This window comes from Thalassophryne amazonica, chromosome 9 (assembly GCF_902500255.1).
Source record: "Thalassophryne amazonica chromosome 9, fThaAma1.1, whole genome shotgun sequence".
NCBI classification, from domain to species: Eukaryota; Metazoa; Chordata; class Actinopteri; order Batrachoidiformes; family Batrachoididae; genus Thalassophryne; species Thalassophryne amazonica.
In genome coordinates, this window is record NC_047111.1 from 112,344,005 (window position 1) to 112,370,089 (window position 26,085).

The 26,085-nt window shown below is 41.4% G+C and overlaps 1 protein-coding gene across 1 annotated transcript in view; it reads right to left on the bottom strand.

The window, feature by feature from the left end:
• camkk1a (calcium/calmodulin-dependent protein kinase kinase 1, alpha a) overlaps positions 1 to 26,085 on the bottom strand; it is a 161,897-nt gene that overhangs the window by 80,633 nt on the left and 55,179 nt on the right. Inside the window, 2 exon segments of the mRNA XM_034178982.1 lie at positions 4,196 to 4,247; positions 9,756 to 9,809. Of these exon segments, the coding sequence (XP_034034873.1) occupies positions 4,196 to 4,247; positions 9,756 to 9,809 (106 nt within the window).

Consider the following 26,085-nt stretch of genomic DNA (forward strand, 5'->3'; position numbering starts at 1 on the left):
AACTCATAAACATTCATTATTTGTATACTATTTTTATTTACATTTCACACAACGTCCTGATTTGGATGACACGTGACAATGGCAAAAGAGTCATTTTAAAACTGACAATGAAGCTACTGCAATCAAACACATGATTTTCTGGAATTCTGCGCATCGCGGTGGAGCTGCATGGCGCAAAGCAACGCCGTGATGAAGCCTCACAGGACATGTTCGGGCATGTCCAGCTCATGCACAAGTTCTCGGATAGTCACACGACTGAAAAGCCACCGAAAGCCGTCTGAAAGCCATCTGAAAGCCGTCCTGTGAGACCAACACGGAGGTGCTTTTGTCCGCGCCATGAGTGGCTCCGTGGCACATCCCTCCGCTTCTCTTTCCATGACAAAAACTCCTGTAACAGTGGAATGTGCCGAAAAGTGGTGATGTCCACGTCTTCTGCCATTTCTGTGGAAGTCAGACGACGTCCCGGATCAACAAAGCCTTCACGTTGGAAATGATCTGGTTGTTTCAGCGGGGTGTCAGCCTGTCGATCGGTGCTCGGAGTGCGCTGTGCTCTCAGACGCTGTGGGTGGTCTTTAAACCGGCTGGAGCACTCCTTAATCTGTGTAATCCCCATAAAATCATCGCTGAAAGCCATCGAAATTTTCCGAATGGTGTCCACCTGGAGGTCTCTCACAGTTTCTGGAAAAATTTGATGCAGCAAAGCTCCAAATCGTTCAGACATTTATTCGCAATAAAAATCCGACGAGAGGGGTGGACCAGTGCTCACACAAAGCCTGCTCACAGGCGAATGACGCAACCGACAGGCGTGAAAAAACTCACGCATGCGCACGAAGGTTCAAGCTTGTCTGATGCAATCACACGTGATTCAAATCCATATGGTTTTTACAAAAAATAAAAAGGTCGGATACTTTTCTAACTGACCTCGTATATCCATCAGCTGTGAGTGAGATTGTCTCTTGAACGATTCCTGGATGGGATCGTAGACGTAGAGAAGACTGAACAGGCCCAGTTTTCTCGTGCACCGTTTTTGACAGCTGCTGCATGTGGCTGCTATGGGAAGCTTCTGGCAATCACAACAATAGTTGGGTGATTCAGCTTGGGACTCCGACGAGGGCGGTCGCATCTCCTCCACTCTCCCTTATCTCTGCTCTCTGCTTTAACCTTCAAGTCCCTACTTCACCAGACTGTTGTTGTCGTTCATTCAGCTGATCCCATCATTGTTCTGGGTCGCCACAGCGGATACAGCCAGATCCGCATTGGTAATTGGCACAGGTTTTATGCCGGATGCCCTTCCTGACGCAACTCCAGTTTTACCTGGGGAAACACACACAGCCGCTGGTGTTCCAAAGAGGTCTCCCATCCAAGTACTAACCATGTCCTACTCTGCTTAGCTTCTGAGATCTGACGGCATCAGGCTGACACAAAGCAGACCGGCTGCTCCTACTTCACTGTGAATTCCTCAAATTATATTGGATACTGGATCTATTGGACTATTACTGGATTAACCATGGAATTGATCAGCTGGTCTCTGAACGCTATTGACACCATTTTTTCTACAAGATCAGGACAGAGGGATCCTACCTGCCCAAATGGATCGTATCCTGCGGGCTATGTTCTCGACTCCTGGGGGTCGTGGCGTGTTGCATACTTTGCGCCATTCTCTGTGGAGGACATCGAGGATTTATTCATATTTGGTCTTATGGTAGCAGGGCTGGTACTTTTTGTCTTATGTGCTGCCCTGATCTACCGGAAAATTGGCAAGACAGCGGTATCAAGAACCACGGCCCCTCGCTTGTCCGTCATGATTAACGAGCTGGGCAACGCAATGCATTCTCAGACTGCGATGACTCTTGAACTCAGACGCAAATTGGATGACATCTTGGAGCAGATGCGTGCCTTGCAGATGAAGATGAAGATTTCAGAGGCCGGGGAATATTCTTAATTCATAACTGGGAATATTCTTAATTCAAAATTGGGATTTGGTTGTTCAAGTGAAGCTGTAAAAAGTGTTTTTCACTGCTCAAACCACAACACGGCAGGCTTATCAGCCTGAAGGACAAACTGCCCTGCTGTTTTCCTCAAGAGGAATGTCTTCAGCCTTGGTGAACATTTGGCTGTTTTCTTTTCTCAACTCACAAAGAAAATAAACTGTTTCACAGGACTGAAGCATGCTCCACTCCCTCTCCCCACCCCCTCCTACACCCCATCACACACACTCCCTAAGGCTTCTGCTCACGTCATCCCTTCCCTTCTGCGGGGGTGGAGCGGTTTTAGCTACAGCTGGTCCCCCCACCCCCAACAAGCTGACGGTGGCGCAACTCAGGGTTGCTGCGTGGCCTTCACCCACTTACCTCAATTCGGATAATGGACTTCTTCAAATTTAGTGCACATAAACAATGTCAAATGTGTATGTGCTGTCTTTAATTCTGATGTGTGCCATTATTACGGTAAACAAGTAATAATTGTGGACTAATTGCTGTCTGAGGTAACTGGAGTGTAAATATAATTTCTCCACTGTGAGATCAATAAAGTATATCTCATCTCATTTGGCGCTATATAAATGAAATAAATTGAAATTGGATCTTCCTCCCTGTCTTTCCTCTTTCTCCTCTGTGTTGTTTGTCAGTATGTTTTTAAAAACTTCCAATCCTGTGTGGATTATTGCCCACCAGCTGGTTTGGTCCCACCAGCTTGTTCTTCCCAGGTCCTCCAGTTGATGGAGCAGCTTTTGAGCTTGTGCGTCAGGAAGTCCTCGTAGCATTTTTTTTTACAGTCCTCCTTAGCCCAGCTGGGAGTAGAAGATCTGCTTGAGAAGTTGGCCATCCTAATGACGTGGCCAACCCACTGAAGTTCTTGATGATGACATACTCTATGCTCTGGAGCTTGGCTTCAGCCAAGAGGCTGATGTTGGTACGGTAGTCTTCCCACCTCATGCAGAGGATACTCTTCCTCAAGGGTCTTCAGGTGGTAGCAGTAGGTGGTCACGGTCTCAGATCCATACAGCAGAGTTGGTAAATGGTAAAATGGACTGCATTTATATTGCGCTTTTCCATCTTCATCAGACGATCAAAGCGCTTTACAAATAGTCCCTCACATTCTCCCCGATGTGAGAGAGCTGCCGTACAAGGTACTCACTACACACCGGGAGCAAATAGGGGATTAAGGACCTTAGTTATTTTCCGGTCAGGCTGGAATTTGAACCGAGGATCCTCTGGTCTCAAGTCCAACGCTTAACCACTGGACCATCACCTCCCCAATTTTGGCATGACAACAACTGTGTTGACAAGGTTTTTCATCTCATGCCAAAGGTCCCTTGTTCAAAACATGGGTTCAAAGCCAACAAAGGCAGTTCCTCCACACTTGAGTTGATGACATATGGCTGCCCAGTTATGGAAAGTGGGTGACATTTTCTCAGAACTGTCCATACAGTTTCACAGCAGGAAGCTTTGGATTGACCATGTAGGGTGGAGGCTAATACAGGACCTGTGTCTTCTTCAGGTTGATGTGAAGACCAGTTTTGGTGTTGGCTTCATCAAAGTTTTCAAGGATATTCTTCAGACCCTTTAACATAAAGGAAGACACACTGCTGTTGTTGGCTTACTGGAAGTTGGGTAAAGTCGCTGTGATTGTCTTCTTGGCTCTCAGTCGGCTCAGACTGAAGAGTTTTCCATCTGTTCTGTACACTATGTCAGTTAGTGGTGACATCTTGTCCTTGATCGGGGGGAGGATCATTGCCACAAAGACAATGATGGGGACTGTGAAATAAAACCCTAAACATAATCCATTTACAGGTTTATCATAGTCACTCAGTTTTCCTGAGACAGAACTCAAATATGTTTGTCAAATCACAGCTCATAATTGAGACACTTGGCCACAAACGGACACCTTAATCATTATGGATAATTAGCTCATGCTTCTCATCTTTGTAGCCTGGTTTTCAGCCAAACTAGTTTTATCTGTATTTGTATCATACTTCTTTGTTTGTTTGTGAGCACGATTACTCAGAAACTTTCAGACCAGTTTTCATAAACGGTGGTGAAAATGTTAGAAATAGACAGCATCATTTTTCTACAATTCCACAATCTATATTTTTTTATGAAGATTGTAAGAGTCAAAGATGCCTGAAGTTGCACTCTTATTTGAGATGTTCTTGTTGACTCGGACAGAACAGAATAAAAAATGAGAAAAGACTCACGTGGAAAACCGCACTGCTTCATCAACTTCTTCTTGGACACCAGTTTCATAGCCTAAGAAAGGAGATAGTAAAGGTGTAAACGACTGTTATTTACAGTCAAAACAAGGCTAAATTAAAATTCTTTAAACACAAATTATTAAAGTATTACTTTCCTTTTTTCAATATTTAATGGCTTTAGTGAAACAAACAAAATTCCAGATATATAAATAAAATTCACTGTTGGATTCTGGATGATTCTGTATGTAGACTGATATTAGAACAAAACACACTCACATGCACACTGAAGGATTTCAGACCTTTCAGATGCTCTATAAATCCCATCAAGTAATTACAAAAACACAGTAAACATCTCAACATTTGGATGCTCAGGGAATATTTAATAAAAGACATCAGTGCTGCTTCAGTTACAACCCTCAGCCAGCGGCGTTATAACGTGCATCAAAGCGAGAAACATTAAAGGCTTTGCCATGGATTTGTTATCTGTGTTATTTGTCCTTGTAACGCCCCAGTGGGGGGAAAAATAGAGCAACAGAGAAAAGAAGTCTGAATCCGCTGTGGCAAACAGAATCAACTTCCAAAGTTTGTCAAGGACAGCTGAGAGAAAATAACACCAACGCTACATCTGATTAGAAAGAAGCTGACTTTTGCAGTATGTTGAAACTGCAACTCACGATTATTGTCTTGATTAATCAGTTAATAGTTTGGTCCATAAAATGTCAGGAAATGGTGAAAAATGACAATCAGTGTTTTCCAAAGCCCAGGATCATGTCCTCAAATATCTTGTTTTGTCCACAATATTCCATTTATTGCAGGAGTGGTGGCCAAGTGGTTAGTGCGCGTGGTTTCAGTGCGTCATGTGTCATTTCAGCAGCAATTCACAGATTATCGCACTCGTTTTCTGCTTCAAACTGCACTCCAGTCATCACCTATCTCAGCGACAGATATCTGAAGCATTATTTCATAATAAAAGACGAGGGAGCAATCAGAGCGCCACAGCAGCACGTCTGAGTCTGACTCTCTCAGTCTGACTCTACACTCAAAGCAATCAGGGAATAATGTGATTTTTAACCATCATATAACAAAGTAAAACCTCTTATATGATTCTAAAGTCAGGTTTAAGCAGAAACAAGACAAAGTATTCACAGTGCTTCACTTTTTCAACATTATTGTTGGGAAGGTGTCGTAGCACGGACCCACAACAGGGGGCGCAAATGAACGGACAATGAATAAGCCAAAAAGTAACAATTTAATGTTGTGATAATACACAACTAAATTCACAGAAATCTGCACAGTCAATTGACACCAGGTGACGTGTGGGCAGGCTCGAAGATAGAAGACCCCCGACGAGAGAGAAGCCGCGTCCCACACGGCTTCCACCACCAACGGTCTGAAGAACACCGGAGCCGCCAAGTCCCGAGTCCCCAGGTGGCCTCTTTCTTCGGCTGTCGACCCTGGTACTGCTGGCAGAAAGCAGAGATAAGATGAATGAGTGTGAGTCCGCACACTCAGTAATCCACAGTCCATACACAGTTAGGAGGGAGCACCTCCACCTCCAATCACACACTCCTGCAGCTCCTGGTTAACCACTTATCTGGGTTGGGGTGTGAGGCGAAGCCGTCGCTGTCACACCAAATGCCAATCCCCCAGACAAGGCAACAATCCAGGAAAACGGCTGCAACAGAAGTTCAGGTTATTACACACAAAGTGTCAGTCAGCAGAGAAATTACCTCTTCAGTAGTTGCGATTTCTCGGCGAGGAGGTGGAGTTGCAGTCCGGCTTTTATGGTGGTGATGATGATGAACGAGTGACAGCTGGTGCAGAGGATGAATGACAGCTGTCACTTCTTCTGGGTCTGGCGCCCTCTCGTGCTTGGAGCCCGCACTCCAAGCAGGGCGCCCTCTGGTGGTGGTGGGCCAGCAGTACCTCCTCTTCAGCGGCCCACATAACAATTATGTTATGTTACAGCCTTATTCCAAAATTGATTAAATTCATTTTTTCCTCAACGTTCTACACACAACACCCCATAATGACAATGTGAAACAAGTTATTTTGAGATTTTTGCAAATTTATTAAAAATAAAAAACTGTTCAACCTCATGCAAGCATTCACAGCCTTTACCATGAAGCTCAAATTTGGGCTTAGGTGCACCCTGTTTCCACTGATCATCACTGAGATGTTTTTGAGCGGAAAAATGAATTTACTACATTCTGAAATAAGGCTGTAACATAATATAATGTTGTACTTTCTGGATGCGCTGTACATTTAATTGTACAGGGTGGGCAAATAAAATGCTACCACTTTTTAAATTCGTAGGCAATTACAACAACCCACAGACCACTGAGGCCCTGAAGACCAACATCCGTCAGGAAATTCGGAGAATCCCTCTTGAGATGTGTGGCAATGTCATCACAAACGTCACTGCTCTCTTTTTTTGCTGTCTGAGGTAACTGGAGTGTAAACATAATTTCTCCACTGTGAGATCAATAGTGGGCGGTCTTTAAACCTGCTGGAGCACTCCTTAATCTGTATAATCCCCATAAAATCGTCCCTGAAAGCCATATTAATTTTCTGAACGGTGTCCACCTGGAGGTCTCTCACAGTTTCTGGAAAAAAATTGATGCAGCAAAGCTCCAAATCGTTCAGACATTTATTTGCAATAAAAATCTGATGAGAGGGGTGGACCACTGCTCACACAAAGCCTGCTCACAGGCGAATGATGCAACCAACAGGCGTGAAAAAACTCACGCATGCACACGAAGATTCAAGCTTGGCTGATGCAATCACACGTGATTCAAATCCATATGGTTTTTGAAAAAAATAAAAAGGTCCGATACTTTTCTAACAGACCTCGTATATACACACAAGGTCTGTTAGAAAAGTATCCAACCTTTTTATTTTTTTGAAAAACCTGATGGATTTGAATCATGTGTGCTTGCATGAGCCAACCTTGAACCTTCGTGCACATCCGTAAATTTTTTCGCACCTGTTGATTGCGTCATTTGCTTGTAAGCAGCCTTTGTGTGAGGATGGGTGGAGTCTCTCATCGTTTTTCTTTGCAAGGAAAATGGCAGAACGACTGGAGCAGCGCGACTGCATCAAATTTTGCCAGAAACTGGGCGACAGCCAGGTGGAAACCATTCGGATTATTCAGACGGCTTTCGGTGATGATGCTATGGGCATCACACAGATTAAGGAGCGGTACATGGCCAAGTGGTTAATGCGCTTGGTTTCAGTTCAGAAGGTTCCGGGTTCAAATCCCACCCCTGCCACATTTCTCCATGTAATGTGGAGTTGCGTCAGGAAGGGCATCCGGCGTAAAACTTGTGCCAATTCAACATGCAGATCCACCTTGGATTTGCTGTGGCGACCCCAAGTGCAAACAAGAGAGCAGCCGAAGGGACTTACTTACAACCGGTTTAAAGACGTCTGCACAATGGTGGAGAGCGAGCCATGCTCCAGTCAGCCATCAACATGCTGAAATGACCAGATCATTCCAAAGTGAACGCTGTGGTGATGCGGGACCGTCGTGTGACTATCCGAGAAATCTCGGAAGAGGTGGACATCAGCACTTTTTCGGCACATTCCACTGTGACAGAAGATTTGGCCATGAAAAGAGTTGCAGTGAAATTCATGCCGATGGCTTTGGCACGAAGCTGATGGCGGAGCAAAAGCGCCACCGTGTTGAAGTCTCACAGGACATGCTGTGACATGCCCACCTCTTCCACCATTCGGAAGATTCAGACGGCTTTCGGTGGCTTTTCAGTCATAAGACTATCCGGGAAATTGTGGAAAACCTACGTACGTTTTCTCCTCTCCAATCAACTTTTTAATCAAACTATGCTGTTCTTCTGAACAATGTCTTGAACATCCCATTTTCCTCAGGCTTTCAAAGAGAAAAGCATGTTCAACAGGTGCTGGTTTCATCCTTAAATAGGGGACACCTGATTCACACCTGTTTGTTCCACAAAATTGACAAACTCAGTGACTGAATGTCACACTACTATTATTGTGAACACCCCCTTTTCTACTTGTTTTTTTTACTAATAGCCCAATTTCATAGCCTTAAGAGTGTGCATATCATGAATGCTTGGTCTTGTTGGATTTGTGAGAATCTACTGAATCTACTGGTACCTTGTTTTCCATGTAACAATAAGAAATATACTCAAAACCTGGATTAATCTTTTTAGTCACATAGCACTACTATTATTCTGAACACTACTGTATGTGTGGGGATGGACCAGTTGTCTGTCTGGGTGGTTGTCATCCAGGACCCAAGCCAGCTCTGTAGTGTGGTGGATGCAATGGTGCCCTGCATGCACCCAGACCTGACCTGATCCTACTGCAGTTTTACATTGTAATGAAAAATTTGATTGGCCAAACTGGTTCTGGTTTCATGTGGCTTTTGTTCATGTGTCTCATCTCTGAAGGTCAGCGATCGCTAAAAGCCATTCACTCACTCATCTTCAACCGTTTACTCCAATTGAGGTTGGAGGTCATCCCAGCAGTCACGGGGCGTGAGGCGGGGTTCACCATGGGCAGGACGTCAGTCTGTCACAGGGCCACATATAGTCAAACAAACACATTCACACCTACGGACAATTTAAAGTGTCCAATCCACCTCACCTGCATGTCTTTGGATGTGGGTGGAAGCACCCGGGGGGAACCCATGCAAACATGGGGAGAACATGAAAACACCACACAGAAAGGCCACAGGTGGGAAACGATCCCATGACCTTCTTACTGCGAGGCAACAGTGCTAACCACTAAGCCACCCCTGCTGCCCTGCTACAAGCCAATGAACACAAATTTGAAATAAGTTAAAATATTACACTGTTCTTTGTCTGAACATAAACTCCTTTTGTTTATGTTCAGCAGCAGCCCACTTAGATTCTGCCATGACAGGCTTTTATTTATTCCTGAACTCCCACTGGCTCCAGCTGCATCTTAAACCCATCCAGAGTTGGCAGTTTAAATCTACATGACTCATCTGAACACTTTCCCAGTTGCTACAGCAGAGAGCCGTTTATTTATATCTGAACACAGACGAGAGCACGCTCTGAGGTTCCACAGCTTCTAGAGCAGGGTGAGCCATCCAGGTTCTTCAGGCAGCCGATCACCTCGGTAGGTGGGTTTACTGATCATCAGGGAAACCACATGCTGAGGTGACAGGTAGCAACGACCCCTGTTTCCAAAGAACTGATCAGCTTGATGGGAACACCAAAACTCATTTTAACGCCAGACGTTTGCATCTCCTAAACTGACCTCTGAGCACCTAATACAGCAATTTAAAGCTGCTTCAAGTCTTTGGTGTGCAGCAGGGCTGGACGATTGTTTGATTTCAAAGTCTCTTTCAAGGTAACACATTTAGTTTGAGTGGCTGAATCTCACAGGGAGGCAGTAAAGGTGGAAGACAACTACATCAGCGGGGAGACACTGTTGTCCAGATAACACAGAGCTTGATGAAACAGGGAGGAAAAAGCTGCATGGAAGACAGATCCCAGGTCAGTTATTCATCCGAAAAGAAAACTACTTCCAGGGAAGCAACGTCTTCCAAACTTACATAATGTTTGTCATCGTCCTCATTGTAGGCAAGTTTGACCACACCATAAGAGCCCTGCAACACAGAAACACACACCTGCCTTCAGAATGTGGACCCACACAATCACAGCATACTGCACAAATCACAGTTTTGCAAAACACACAGCGGCTGAATGATTTGAAGACGGCACCATTTTCATTCAAAAACATTTTTTCGCTGGCTCCTCCCACATGTTGTGGCCCGGCATGTGTTTGACTCTTTTATGATAAGTATAAAGTTATTGGCTTTAAAAAGTGTTTAAACACTCATCTTTGATATACAGTTATATTATTCTGGCTTTGACATACAGATTGTGCAATGTTGCTTCTGCATATGTGACAGAGAAAACTTCCACAAATGAGAATGAATGGAAAGTATATTTGGACAAACAAGCAAAGATTTAAGATGGCCATACACAACCCAGTGCCAGGAACCTGACTTGTAGATGCATCAACAAGATGCAGAAGCGTACTGCAGAAGAATCACAGCGTTATGGTGTACACCTCTTTCTGTACAGGAGGACAACAGGACAGACGCCAAAGGTTGGTACAGTCTGTGCCTCATGCAGAGTGACAGGAAATTACATATTACTGTATATTTGTACCATACTCACGCATCTGAGGGCACCCCAGGGCCAAGCATCCGCCCACCCCCTTTTTTGAAGGAAGTTAAACACCCACTGATATTTTTTTTTATTAAACATTATTGAACAACCACCTGAAATAAATTAATTCTGTCACCTGCAGCATAAGGTTAAAAGCAAAAAATTACGAGATTTCACAGTTTTCTCCCTTTCCATGTCTGACTTGTGATGACGTCATCCGTTTGTCCAGTGCTCTTATTGTGAAAGACTCTTGTACAAGAAACAGTAAGTGTTCTGTGACAATGTGGCTTGCGTTGTACGTTGTAAGTCCAAGTCATATGGTGAAGGAGCTACTGTCACTTTGTGTTTGTTTTTGTCTGACCAAAGTCCTTTTTTCCATCCAGTAAAATGAGTTCCATGCAGGCTGATGTCCCCAAAGTTTGTCAGAATGTTTTATGTGTGTTCAAAACACAGGTCAGAATGCTTAGGTCTGACTTGGCTTGCATTTCCACCACCAGCAGAACCCTTTTGTTTGACAGGCAGAGCACGGAGATGTTGACATGTACAATATATCTTCAAGTCATTTCACATACATCTGTTGCACTTATTATAAAAAAAAAAAAAAGATTGATTTCTTTAATACTAACACTTTCTGTAATTGTGTACAGTTGTATGTTGGTTGACTGGATCAGAAATTTCAGTTAAATATATTATATAGCAGACGAACACACTGATATATGAGAAGTGAAATGAATTTTCTAGTATTTACAGAAAGTGTGCAATAATTATTTAAACAAAATTAGGCAGGTGCATAAATTTGGACACCCTTGTCATTTTATTGATTTAAATACATTTAGCACTAATTACTGGAACACAGAATTGGTTTGATAAGCTCAGTATGCCTCATGTTTCAACGTTGCGTACGGCGACCCAAACTGTTTATTTTTTATATCAATGATTTTGTGAATGTATCCAATGTGCTTGGCAGCATTTTATTTGCTGATGATACAACGCTGTTTTACTCTGGATCAGATATACAGGAAGTAGCACAAGTGATAAATACAGAGTTGGAAAAAGTTAAACATTGGTTTGATATAAACAGATTGTCACTAAATATTAATAAGACAAATTTCATATTGTTTAATGATAGAGCGAAAGAAAATAATGTGTCATTACAAATAGATGGAATGGATATACAAAGGGTAAAAGAAATGAAATTTTTAGGAGTCATGATTGATGAAGATCTTACATGGAAGTCACACATAAATTACATAAAAGGAAAAATAGCGAAAGCCATTGCTGTTTTGCATAAAGTAAAATATTCATTAAATAGTTATGGTTTATTAACATTGTACAATTCATTGATTGTCCCATATTTAGAAATCTGGGGATCAACATATACAACCTATATACAACCTTTATTTATTTTGCAGAAAAGAGCTTTAAAAGTGATTAGTAACAGTGGTTTTAGAGATCCATCTAATCCATTGTTTATTAAGTATAGGGTACTTAAATTTCATGATTTAGTTGATTTGAAAATATTACAAACGATGTACCAAGTTAATAAAAATACTTTACCAACAAACATTCAAAATATGTTTGAAAAAAGAGTAAGTAGTTATAAATTGAAAGGAATAGAAGTCTTTAAAAAAACAAGATTTAGAACCAAAGTAAAGGAAAGGAGTATTGCAGTAAATGGTGTCAAATTATGGAACAATCTTAATAAAGAAATTAAAGAATTAAGGTCGCTTAAATTATTTAAAAAACATATTAAATTAGATGTATTAAGTAAGTATGAAACTATGAAGTAAGTCAGTGGGCTGCAAGAAAGTAAAAAAAAAAAAAAGTAAACTGTTAATAATGTTTGGAGTGTCTTAAGTTTAAATGTAACCTGTCAGTGATGTAATCTATTAATTTCTGGTCATAATTATGAAATGGGTCAGTGGTATGTGACAAGTTAAAGAAATGCAATCTGTTAAATAATGTTGACTATGATGCTGTATATTGAAAGATTGTATTGTTAAAAGGGGCAGAAATCATAAGACTTGTTCTTCTTTCTGCTCCTTTTCATTCTGGTATTGTGGTGCTTTTGTTTTTTTGCTTTTCTGTTTTTCTTTTAAATGAATGAAATAAATATTAAAAAGAAAAAAAGAAAGAAAGATATTTGAGCGTATATGGGGTGTACGCCAAAACGGCTGGGCTACTTGGCATTTATCAATGTGGTCGTTGGCGTACGCTGCGCTGAAAATATACACCAGGTCGAGAGGTGGCGTAAAATATACACCAAAATGAACCAGCGCTGGAATCCACATAAAAATGAAAATGATCAACATGATAAACAGTGCCATTATACAAATCAATGCATATGTTAGATAAATAACACTTTCCGTGGCCACAGCGCTGACCGCAAAGAAAGCGCTGCTCGCCTTTTTCTCCAGACTTCGAGCCTGGAGCCAGAGCACCGCTGAGCTTAACTTTATGTGGTGTGATCGTTTTAGACAATGGAATTGATAATTACAACTGTAGTGTTGTCATTCCCTTCGCCCGTGCTGCAATCAGGTTTTGTTTTCTCCATTCGTTTGTTACAATAAAATAAATAAAGAAATACATTTTAAAAATAAAGAAATCTGAAAAATTAGGCGTGTCTTATTAATTGAGCGAGCAAATATCCACGTCAGGAATTATTGACATGTGAAAAGAGAATACAGTGGTCCCTCGCTATAACGCGGCACCTTTCGCGGCCTCGCAGTTTCGCGGATTTCTTTAGTCCAATTTTGCATGCTTTTTTTACAGTGCATTGTGTTCTGCGTGTCTGTTTATAAGAATCTTCTCGCCCAGAAGAAAAAAGCGCGCCAACAACTACTCTTAACTGTGTTCTACACTCAGAAAGAGACACCTGCAGCCAGGTGTGAGTGGAAAAAGGCGCGACAGTGGCGCAACGCCAGGACTAAGAGGCGCGATCAGAGGAACTGTGAAATACTGCTCAGTCACTATTAATAATTTCTTATGTGTCCAACCTCGTAGGTTGATCGTTAAAATTAAATTTGTTAGTTCTAAAAGCCATCATAATTATTTATAGGAAAACGTTCTATTTTTATTTCTCAAACAAATGTTTGGGCGTGAAAACAGTTTGGTCTTATTTTTCTACTAAGGTTTGAACTTTGAGAGTGTTTACACACGAGAGATGAAGTGAGAAAATGTTCATGCCTGATTGAGAAAAGTGTATAAAGTGGTTTTACAGGGTTTTTACAGCTTTAAAACGTCTATAATAATTGTAAAAAAAATAACGCTGACTACATGGCGGACTTCGCTTTTTGCGGACTATTTTTAGAACGTACTCCCGCGATAAACGAGGGACCACTGTAACACTTTTTGGATTATACTACAAAATAATTAATACGACAGCCGCTTTTGACGCTCTATTGGCACGCGTGGTGATTGGTGAAGTTCTTTTTCTTTGCCGTCTTCCTGACTTCCATGTCATAAAATGAGGGTGTGTCTGAAGCGGAGTCTGAATATTTATGGGAGTGTTTATTATAATTACGATTGTTTTCACCCGCCGCATTTATCAAGGTCACATCAGGCGTATTCCAGAAATGGGCAGGTGCACACTGCTTGATACATGTCACGGCAACTTTGGTGTACTTCAAATTTACACCGTAAATTTATGCCACAAGTGTGCAACTTTGATACATGAGGCCCAATGACCCTTGACCTCCTTACACAGGTGAATCCAATCACGAGAAAGGGTATTTAAGGTGGCCATTTGTAAATGTTTCCCCTCTTTGCATCTCTTCTAATGAGTGGCAACATGGGAGCCTCTAAACAACTCTCAAATGACCTGAAAACAAAGAGTGTTCAACATCATGGTTTAGGGGAAGGATACAAAAACTATCTCAGAGATTTCAGCTGTCAGTTTCCACTGTGAGGAGCATAGTGAGGAAATGGAAGACCACAGGCACAGTACTAGTTAAGGCCGAAGTGGCAGGCCAAGAAAAATCTCAGATAAGCTGAAGCGAATGATGGTGAGAACAGTCATAGTCAACCCACAGACCTGCTCCAAAGACCTACAACATGATCTTGCTGCAGATAGTGTCTCTGTGCATCATTCAACTATACAGATGCTGTACGATGCTGTAATGCAGAGGAAGCCTTTTCTGCGTACATGCCACAAACAGAGGCACTTGAGGTATGCTGAAGCACATTTGAACAAGTCAGCTTCATTTTGGAATAAGGGGCTGTGGACTGATGAAACTAAAAATCAGTTACTTGGACATAACAAGGGGCGGTATACATGGCAGAAAAAGAACAAAGCATTCCCAGAAAAACACTTGCTACCTACAGTAAAATTTGGAGTTGGTTCCATCATGCTGTGGGGCTGTGTGGCCAGTGCAGGTACTGGGAATCTTGTTAAAGTTGAGGGTCACATGGATTCCAGTCAGTATCAGCAGATTCTTGAGAACAATGTTCATGAATCAGTGACAAAGCTGAAGTTGCGCCAAGGCTGGATCTTTCAACAAGACAAAGACCCTAAACACTGCTCAAAAATCTACTAAGGCATTCATGCAGAGAACAAGTACAACGTTCTGGAATGGTCATCTCAGTCCCCAGACCTGAATATTATTGAAAATCTGTGGTGTGATTTTAAGCGGGCTGTCCATGCTCGGAAACCAGCAAACCTGAGATGGTTTGTAATGAATGGTCCAAAATACCTTCAACCAGAACCCAGACTCTCATTGGAAGCTATAGGAAGCATTTAGAGGCTGTTATTTCTCTAAAAGGAGGCTCTACTACAGTGAGGAAGTATTTGAACACCCTGCAGTTTTGCAAGTTCTCCCACTCAGAAATCATGGAGGCGTCTGAAATTTTCATCTTAGGTGCATGTCCACTGTGAGAGACATAATCTAAAAAAAAAAAAAAAATCCGTAAATCACAATGTATGGTTTTTTAATAATTTATTTGCAGTGATGCCGGTAACGCGTTAGTAACGCGTTACTCTAATCTGACCAATTTTTTTAGTAACGATTAATCGAAGGCGTTAATCTTTCCAAATCAGTAATCAGATTAAAGTTACTTCTCCAAGTCACTGTGCGTTACTATTATTTTTGCATTATGGGTCGATAGCAGCATTAAACTTGGTCTGTGGGCAGGGGGTCGAGTTCAACTGAACTGCCCGCTTTAAGCGAACTGTGAGCAACAGCTACGACTCGTCCTCACCAGCACACCTGCACTGAGCTTTACAAAGACATTTTGATGCTTTTTTTTCTGCGAGCCGCTCCGTATCTGCTCGCTAAAAACAGCTGATCCTCCGCGACACGTCAACAACTAACACTATTTTCCACTCAAATGCACCTAAACTCTCTTTCTGAGGACCACATGATGTGAAAACACAATAAAACTTTCTTACCTGTAAATCTGGTCATGTTTTCTGCATAAATAAATGTTATCCATTCTTTGTGCTCAAACGCCAAAGCAGGGTCGAATCCAGATGGAATGGGGGCGTGGGGCAAGGATGTGCCCCCCCACAACACCCCTAGATTAAAGGTCCAGTTTTGAAGCCTTTTTTTACTACAACTACTAATACTACTTAAAATAATAATAATTTCGACAAGTAAAATGTTTAGAGAGAATTTAAATGTTAGAAAAATGTTAGAATTAATATAATAGTTACATTTATAAACAATGTAGGTTAGAAATTGCAAGTTTTACTGTTACAGTGCTGTCAACAGTTAAATATGAGGTCAAGAAAGAGGTCTTTATTTTACTTTTTATAAAACAAGTATTTATTTTCATTGAAGCCAAGAAAGGGTGACTATAAAGTGAGTTTTGGCAAAACAAGTATCATTGTCATGGCAGAGGGTTGCTGTCGGCAGCTGGGGAAAGTAACTAAAAAGTAACTAGTAATCTAACTTAGTTACTTTTCCAATTGAGTAATCAGTAAAGTAACTAAGTTACTTTTTCAAGGAGTAATCAGTAATCAGTAATTGGATTACTTTTTCAAAGTAACTGTGGCAACACTGTTTATTTGTATGTTACTGCTGCAAATTTTGAACACCTGTGAAAATCAATGTTAATATTTGGTACAGTCGCCTGCCTAATTTTGTTTAAAGAATTATTGCACACTTTCTGTAAATCCTAAAAACTTCATTTCACTTCTCAAATATCACTGTGTTTGTCTGCTATATGAAATATTTAACCAAAATTGCTGATCCAGACAACCAATGATTTATAAAGGAAAATCATGAAAATTATCAGGGGTGCCCAAACTTTTACATACAACTGTATTTAACAAACCATTGTTTAATGTTTCTGTACTCTGGCAAAATAATTTCATTCAGGATAAAATTAATCTTTGACTTTATCTTTTGTTGTAGCACAAAGTGCCGGCGTTTTCTCGATCAGGCTGAGAAGTGCACCAGGAGCAGACAAACACAGAAGGACTTCTTTTAAAACACTATGTTTCTTCAGCCATGACAAGGAACTAAAGTATTGTCAGACGTCATTTTCCAAAATAAAGACGCTTTATGTGGATACGTTTTTATCAGACTGTGATGATGAATCCAACTAAAACGACGTAACAGGTAAGATTTAGACTTTATGTTTACTCAGTGTGTGAATGGTTTTAATATTTGAAACAGTCTGAACTGTTCACATGAGGACTGCAGCTTTTAGTTGCTGAGCCAATCAATGGACAGCATCAATTGATGTATTTCGACTTATGAGTAACTTCCAAGTAAGGTGTGTCAACAATCACATAACTTATATACAACTTATGGCCCGAGTATGTGGGACGTATTAGTGATACGCTAGTATGCACTGAAAATATTGTTCATGCCCAATATTGGGCAAGCACGAACTTGCCATATTATGACGTATATCAGCGTGCTTCAACGTGCTCTTAAATTATGCAAAACCTACCCACAGGTTATTAGACGTACCCTATGGTATTCACCTTAGTTTTCCTACGTTGGCATACACAGGCTATATTGTCAAGGTGTGACAGGTCGTCTAATATTGAAAACTAATCATGCATGTCACATCACCTTTTTTTTGTTTGCTGTGCAAGACATCATCAGCTCACAACACATTTAATAAATGACAAAATGATAGAAAAAAACAGACACAGACAGGTGGTTTATTCTTTATTTGTGAGAAAATCAGATATTTTATTGAAATGGGAAATCCAACAAACATAATATTTGGTTGAGATTGTGCAAACATCCAGCCCGACTTCAAGCAGAATTTCACGTGGAATGCCCAGGGCGCTCAGACGTGTGAATACGGTATATACACACACACACATATACACACACATTATATATACAATATATATATATACACTCAACAAAAATATAAACGCAACACTTTTGGTTTTGCTCCCATTTTGTATGAGATGAACTCAAAGATCTAAAACTTTTTCCACATACACAATATTACCATTTCTCTCAAATATTGTTCACAAACCAGTCTAAATCTGTGATAGTGAGCACTTCTCCTTTGCTGAGATAATCCATCTCACCTCACAGGTGTGCCATATCAAGATGCTGATTAGACACCATGATTAGTGCACAGGTGTGCCTTAGACTGCCCACAATAAAAGGCCACTCTGAAAGGTGCAGTTTTATCACACAGCACAATGCCACAGATGTCGCAAGATTTGAGGGAACGTGCAATTGGCATGCTGACAGCAGGAATGTCAACCAGAGCTGTTGCTCGTGTATTGAATGTTCATTTCTCTACCATAAGCCGTCTCCAAAGTCGTTTCAGAGAATTTGGCAGTACATCCAACCAGCCTCACAACCGCAGACCACGTGTAACCACACCAGCCCAGGACCTCCACATCCAGCATGTTCACCTCCAAGATCGTCTGAGACCAGCCACTCGGACAGCTGCTGGAACAATCGCTTTGCATAACCAAAGAATTTTTGCACAAACTGTCAGAAACCGTCTCAGGGAAGCTCATCTGCATGCTCGTCGTCCTCATCGGGGTCTCGACCTGACTCCAGTTCGGCGTCGTAACCGACTTGAGTGGGCAAATGCTCACATTCGCTGGCGTTCGGCACGTTGGAGAGGTGTTCTCTTCACGGATGATGCGAAGGAGATGTGTTGCACTGCATGAGGCAAATGGTGGTCACACCAGATACTGACTGGTATCCCCCCCAATAAAACAAAACTGCACCTTTCAGAGTGGCCTTTTATTGTGGGCAGTCTAAGGCACACCTGTGCACTAATCATGGTGTCTAATCAGCATCTTGATATGGCACACCTGTGAGGTGGGATGGATTATCTCAGCAAAGGAGAAGTGCTCACTATCACAGATTTAGACTGGTTTGTGAACAATATTTGAGGGAAATGGTGATATTGTGTATGTGGAAAAAGTTTTAGATCTTTGAGTTCATCTCATACAAAATGGGAGCAAAACCAAAAGTGTTGCGTTTATATATACAACCCCTGGCAAAAATTATGGAATCACCGACCTCGGAGGATGTTCATTCAGTTGTTTAATTTTGTAGAAAAAAAGCAGATCACAGACATGACACAAAACTAAAGTCATTTCAAATGGCAACTTTCTGGCTTTAAGAAACACTATAAGAAATCAAGAAAAATAATTGCGACAGTCAGTAATGGTTACTTTTTTAGACAAAACAGAGGGAAAAAAATATGGACTCACTCAATTCTGAGGAAAGAATTATGGAATCATGAAAAACAAAAGAACCCTCCAACACATCACTAGTATTTTGTTGCACCACCTCTGGCTTTTATCATGCAGTCTCTGAGGCATGGACTTAATGAGTGACAAACAGTACTCTTCATCAATCTGGCTCCAACTTTCTCTGATTGCTGTTGCCAGATCAGCTTTGCAGGTTGGAGCCTTGTCATGGACCATTTTCTTCAATTTTCACCAAAGATTTTCAATTGGATTAAGATCTGGACTACTTTGCAGGCCATGACATTGACCCTATGTGTCTTTTTTGCAAGGAATGTTTTCATAGTTTTTGCTCTATGGCAAGATGCATTATCATCTTGAAAAAATTATTTCATCATCCCCAAACATCCTTTCAATTGATGGGATAAGAAAAGTGTCCAAAATATCAACGTAAACTTGTGCATTTATTGATGATGTAATGACAGCCATCTCCCCAGTGCCTTTACCTGACATGCAGCCCCATATCATCAATGACTGTGGAAATTTACATGTTCTCTTCAGGCAGTCATCTTTATAAATCTTATTGGAACGGCACCAAACAAAAGTTCCAGCATCATCACCTTGCCCAATGCAGATTCGAGATTCATCACTGAATATGACTTTCATCCAGTCATCCACAGTCCACGATTGCTTTTCCTTAGCCCACTGTAACCTTGTTTTTTTCTGTTTAGGTGTTAATGATGGCTTTCGTTTAGCTTTTCTGTATGTAAATCCCATTTCCTTTAGGCAGTTTCTTACAGTTCGGTCACAGATGTTGACTCCAGTTTCCTCCCATTCATTCCTCATTTGTTTTGTTGTGCATTTTCGATTTTTGAGACATATTGCTTTAGGTTTTCTGTCTTGACACTTTGATGTCTTCCTTGGTCTACCAGTATGTTTGCCTTTAACAACCTTCCCATGTTGTTTGTATTTGGTCCAGAGTTTAGACACAGCTGACTGTGAACAACCAACATCTTTTGCAACATTGCGTGATGATTTACTCTCTTTTAAGAGTTTTATAATCCTCTCCTTTGTTTCAACTGACATCTCTCGTGTTGGAGCCATGATTCATGTCAGTCCACTTGGTGCAACAGCTCTCCAAGGTGTGATCACTCCTTTTTAGAGGCCGGTGATTCCATAATTATTGCCATGGGTTGTATAAGAAGTGCCCTTTCACGCATAACAGGAGTGAAGCCGACTAGCGCATGAAGAAGGAACTGCATGCCATTCGTGAAAAATCGGAGCTGCCTCCAACACCTCGTACAGCTGTCGCTACAACTAGTTGCACACACCAGCGGCCGAAAGAAGTGTGCCCTGTGAGAGCCTATTCAATCCCTCTTGTGGCAGGTGTCAGCCAAATTCCAGGTGATACACACGAACATCCAAAACCACTCACTGGAGATTTAGGAAATGTGTGGCCATTCGTGCTGAAAATAGCATGAAAATAGCATGAAAATAGTAAACAGATGACTTTCGAGCTGGATGTGAAATTTGTGTAAGTGCCTCCACGAGTGTGGTGTTGCAAAGCAATACACATGTGGGCGTGCCAGTATGTCAGCTCCCCCTTCAACACATGTGCCGTGCGTGTATATTGCACGTATGTTGCACCGCTCCCCCCCCCACAACACATGAGGCGTGCGTGTGTTTCGCGCACCCCCACCCCCCACCCCCATCCGCAACACATGTGGCGTGCTGAGGGGTGGGAGTGCACTTGCATAAACTGCTGATATGCATGTACAGATGGGGAGTGGCCAGCCACGTCAGAGCGCACAAGGCACAGCGAGCCGCCTCCCAGTTGATCACCAACCAGAGACTCACTGACAGCTGCAAATGACAGCTCAGTGCACACGACATGTCACATTAAAAACACAGAGAACCTAGCCAGGACAGGTGGTGGCCAAGTGATTAATGCGCTTGGTTTCAGTTCAGAAGGCTCCGGGTTCAAATCCCACTCCTGCCACATTTCTCCATGTTATGTGGAGTTGGCGTAAAAACCTGTGCCAATTCAACATGCAGATCCATCTTGGATTTGCTGTGGCATCCCCGAGTGCAAACAAGGGAGCAGCCGAAGGGACTTACTTACTACAATAACTAAATACGCAATTAGATAAGCAGAGAGGGAGCGTGGCCGCTGACAGCAGCAGCTGTTGAGATCTCTAGTTCTCGACATCCCAGCTGGGGAACATGTACCGTGTTTTGATGGACATGGCCTTACATTTGTTTTATGGTGTGTGGTTTTATTTATTTTTTTGTTTGTTTCTCCATAGCAGAGGCGCGATGTGGTGCAACACATTCCAGCTGTTTTTTTGTTTTTCCTCCACAACAGCGGCACAATGTGGTGCAACACATGCCAGCTGCTAGCACTGTGTTTGTGCATGCGCATGAACGTGCACAAAACCGTTGCCGGTGTGTTGTGCACGCCTGTGTGACCGTGCGTGCCTCACGACAGCAGGTGGAATTTTTCGTGGTTCTCCAGTTCATGTTTAGTTTGCAGATTTTCTTCCGCTTTCTGCGTCTTTCGTGTTATGCATGAAGGGTCCATTAAGACCGTCTCGCCAACTGCATCACATCTGACTTATAAAACATGGACTAAAACTTGGACACAGGATGTCTGAATGCCTTCTGTCTTCTTTAAAAATTTTATAAGGTCTTTCGTACCGATACTTACAGCTCTGCCTCTGATACTGCACATGTGGTGTTTCTGAGTTGCTTTTTCATCCTTCTGTACAAAGTCCCTCTTCATAACAGTGACAGCAGACAGCTGCTGAGGCGACTCTTATTACCATGTGACCTGCCGTTACCTTCACCAAAGAGAACTTTCTACAAATCTGTTGTCTTACTCCATCTCACAGACCGAGGACCCAGAGAAATGAATGCCACTGCAGAGATCAGTGAATGTCTTTACAAGTTCAACATTTTCACCTCATACAGGCACACCTCTGATGGCCGAGTCCTGGACGTCATGAAAAACCTGGATTGTAAGGGACCTTGACACTTGTACAAATTTAATCCCTGCACTGGCATGCAGTTCTTCGTGCCAATGTATCCTGATTTGTCCCACTTCATGCCACGCTTTGTCCCACTTGATGCCACGCTATATAAAATAATTTCGTAGCCAATGACACATTTGCTCTCAAAACTTTGCTGATGATAGAGAAATTATCTACAGATGCAGGTTGTCTAGTGCACATTGTGTGGTGGGGAACGCATTTGGAATCTTTTCTGATAGGATTGGTAAAACAGTTGCATTTTCATTCTTTCTTGTGAGTTAGATAATGTATCTGCAAAGTTATGTTTATTATAGATGTAACATCTCATCATAATGTAATTTCAGGTTCAGATGCCACACGTGCAATGACACGCATTGATGCGCAGTGTTTTCGAATAGGTTGCGCAATGTTCACGACTGGTTCAATGTGAGGATCAAATTTGTGCAAGTGTCAAGGTGCCTTTAGTCTTCATCCAGGACAATTGCAAACCCAGACAAACTGACTCCTGACTCAACTACTGCGGTGTTGCAATCACAGAATCTATTGATCACAGCATCCTCCACAAAGTCAAGGTCAGCTAATTTTTCTTGCCAACGTAAGCAATGTAAGCTGGTTTCCACAAACCTACCCGACACCCAGTCCATGTTTGGAATAGAAATGATTAAATTTTTGGGCAAGTCAACATAAATGGTTTGAAACTATAATAACTACTGTCACCACTTTGTCTGAGTCCAAGAAAACCAAAACATGGCTACAGTGTAGAAACGTTGAAAATGCAGTTTGCTGCCATAAGTACATCTCGTTTATTTTTAACATGCTTTTCCCAGTTTTGTCCACACTGATCTCCTGTACTGCTGTTTCTTCACTCGCCTTTGAATCATCGATCGATCTGTTCTCTGCTGACATCTCAAGTCTCATTATGTCCGACTCCTCCAAGTCAAAAGGTCAGCAAGCTCTAACTGTTTATTACTGTTGCTGCTTTTTGTTGATCTGATTTGAGAGCCACTGTTGTCAGGGGTCTTTGTCATCTCAGGAACTTTTATAACCCTGATGCATTTTTATGTGTGTGTCATTTCTTGTTGTTCACCTCACGTTTATGGCTGCATTTTGTTTTGTAGTTTGTTTCTGCAGAAACAGCAATTGGATCTATTATGTAATTTATGCTCTAAATGATTAAATCAGTCTTGTTATACAGCAGCCATTAGGTTAGGTATGGAATCAAAATCAAGCTCTGGTGTTCTGAGCACTAACCTGTTTCCTTCAGATGTGGTCTTTGCAAATGATTTGAATCCTTTTTATAACCGATATAATGTCCTAATTTTAATCACATTTGTGTGTCCTTCAGAATGATGAGCCCAGCAACATTAACTTACCCATTGATAGAGGTGTGGTCCTTAAGCACCTTAAAAGTGTTAAGGAAAGGACACCTTCAGGGCTGATTGGTATTGGGGGAAGGGTACTAAAAAACAGTGCAGAGCAATTGGCTGATATATTCTGCCACATCTTTTCTTGTTCAATGGAACTCATAGAGTACCCTCCCTTGGAAATCCTCAACAATTGTTCCATACCAAAAAATAAGTCAACTAAAGAAACGAACGATTACAGGCGTATAGCACTAACATCTCTTGTTATGAAGACTTTGAGAAAATTGTTAAAGAGGAGCTTTAAGACAAACACAGGGAGTGTTAGACCCCTCCAGTTGCATACAGATCTGAAGGGGCGTGGATGATGCGATCTCCACTTTACTCAATCTGGCTTGCAGCATCTTGAAGGTGCAAATACCTTATTCGGATGTTGTTTATTGATTTCTCCTCCGCTTTTACCTGCCTACAACCACATGTATTGGGCAGAGCGATTTAAGAGACATGAATATTGATGTTGGCCTAATCTTATGGATTATTGACTTTTTAACAAACAGATCGCAGAGAGTCCGAGTTAATGAAACTTCTCTCCGATGCTGTTGTATCATCCACGTGGAGTCCCTCAGGGCTGCATTTTATCCCTTTGTTGTTTGTTTTTTATACTATCTCTGTCAAAGCCAACAGGATAATCATCACATCTAAAATATGCGATGATTCAGTTAGCCTGTCCCTTCTGCACGGTGGATGACTCCACAGACCATAGTTTTGGTCTTGCTGGACTTTTTAGAGTGGTGCACATTCATCTTTTCTACATATAAATGTGGGATAAAACCAAAGAAATGCCACATGATTTCAGGAAAACACCACCTGTTCTGAAGCATATGTCCATTGATGGGAAGCCCCTAGATATTGTTGAGATTCTAAGTATCTGGGCACCCAAATTGACAATAAATTATCTTTTGAATTGCAGGTTAATGCAGTGTGCAGTAAGGCTCATCAGAGAATGCACTTTCTGCGAAAACGTAGGAATTATAATGTAGATGGTGTCTTCATGAAAATGTTCTACAGTTGCTTTGTGGAGTCTGTGTTAACCTTTTCCTTCCTGTGTTGGCTTAACCTACTGAACCTTAAGAATCGCAATCGTCTTTGTAATACTGTCAAGGAATGTGGTAAAATTGTGGGAACTCAGTGCACGGACATCATGGACCTTTTTAAAACAAGGGTTGTGTCAAAAGCCAGGAAAATTATGGCCGATTCTACACACCCTCTGCACCCACAATTTAAGTTTCTGCCCTCAGGCAGACGCCTGGTAATGCCCAGATGCAGAACCAACAGACTAAAAAACTCTTTTCTTCCCACAGCCATTGCTCTCCTAAATAACACCTAAGGACTCACTGTTGCACTTAAGTCTATACTGAATCGCACCTTATTTCTGGGCTCTTGTTTTATATATTTATTCTGCTGTGTTTTTATGTTTTTTATGAATTTGTATGATGTGGTTTTATGAATGTAAAGTAATTTTTACTGCTGCCTGCACCTGAATTGCCCGCATGGGGACTAAATAAATGATCAAATCAAATCAAATCATGCAAAGGGCTCTGCATAGCAAGGAGATGTTTAAATAAATAAAACAAACCAACAAAACTAACCCCTGACATCTGTAAGAAATTCTATTTCTCTGCATGTTCCTTTAAATGGAAAGGAGCTGCTGTTTGCCACGCCCCCATAAATGAGGAAGAACAGTGGCAATGTCATGGGTGGACAGGTCACCACAACCAGTGTGGACATGTCCCACAGAGCATGCAGTCACGTAAACTATGTCCAAAACTGAACCACTTGAGGACTATCAATCAGGGTAATATCCAGAGTCAGAGCATTGTGGACCTTCAGGGCTGTTGCTGTGAATTTCCAACCATATTTCACTGTAAATGATAGTTTCCCCACCAAATTGGTAAATTATGATCACTTTAAAGCATTTCAGCAATTAAAATGTCTTGCAGTCAGCATCTTGCACTTAGGTCATACTGTTTCTTAAATCAGGTCGTCTACAAGTAAAAGAGAGAGAAACATGCTTCTGGCAATCAACATTAAATGTTAATTAAATCACCTGCATTACTAAAATGATAACTTCAAAAAAATTTAGCAGCCATCTGAATGTAAAAACAACAAGACTACAAGGTAAAATAAATGCCTGCATATATTAAAAAAAAAAATCCAGATCACAATCATTATTAACATCAAAATTTACTACGTTTATCCATTCGATTATAGTCATAATTCTCCCACGTTCCATCAAGACTTTTTGATAATCTTTGGATAAATGAAAAAAAACCAAAACATTAAGTAAATGCCCCATCAACCTATGTAAAAAACAGTACCCCCCCCCACCCAAAAAAAAAACAGTCAACATCTGGATCTCAATCAACATAAACATTTTGAATGCAGTATTAGACATTACAGTATTAAACTTGTAACATCTACAAATAGCACAACATGTTTATTTGATCCTACACCAGCAAAACTGTTTAAGGACCTGTGGCCCACTCTTGGGCCGACTGTGCTGGAAATGATTAATCTCTCATTAACCTCTGGATCTGTTCCTGAATGTTTCAAATCTGCAGTGATTAAACCATTACTTAAGAAACCTAATCTTGACTCTAGTGTATTGAAAAACTATCGGCCGATATCAAAC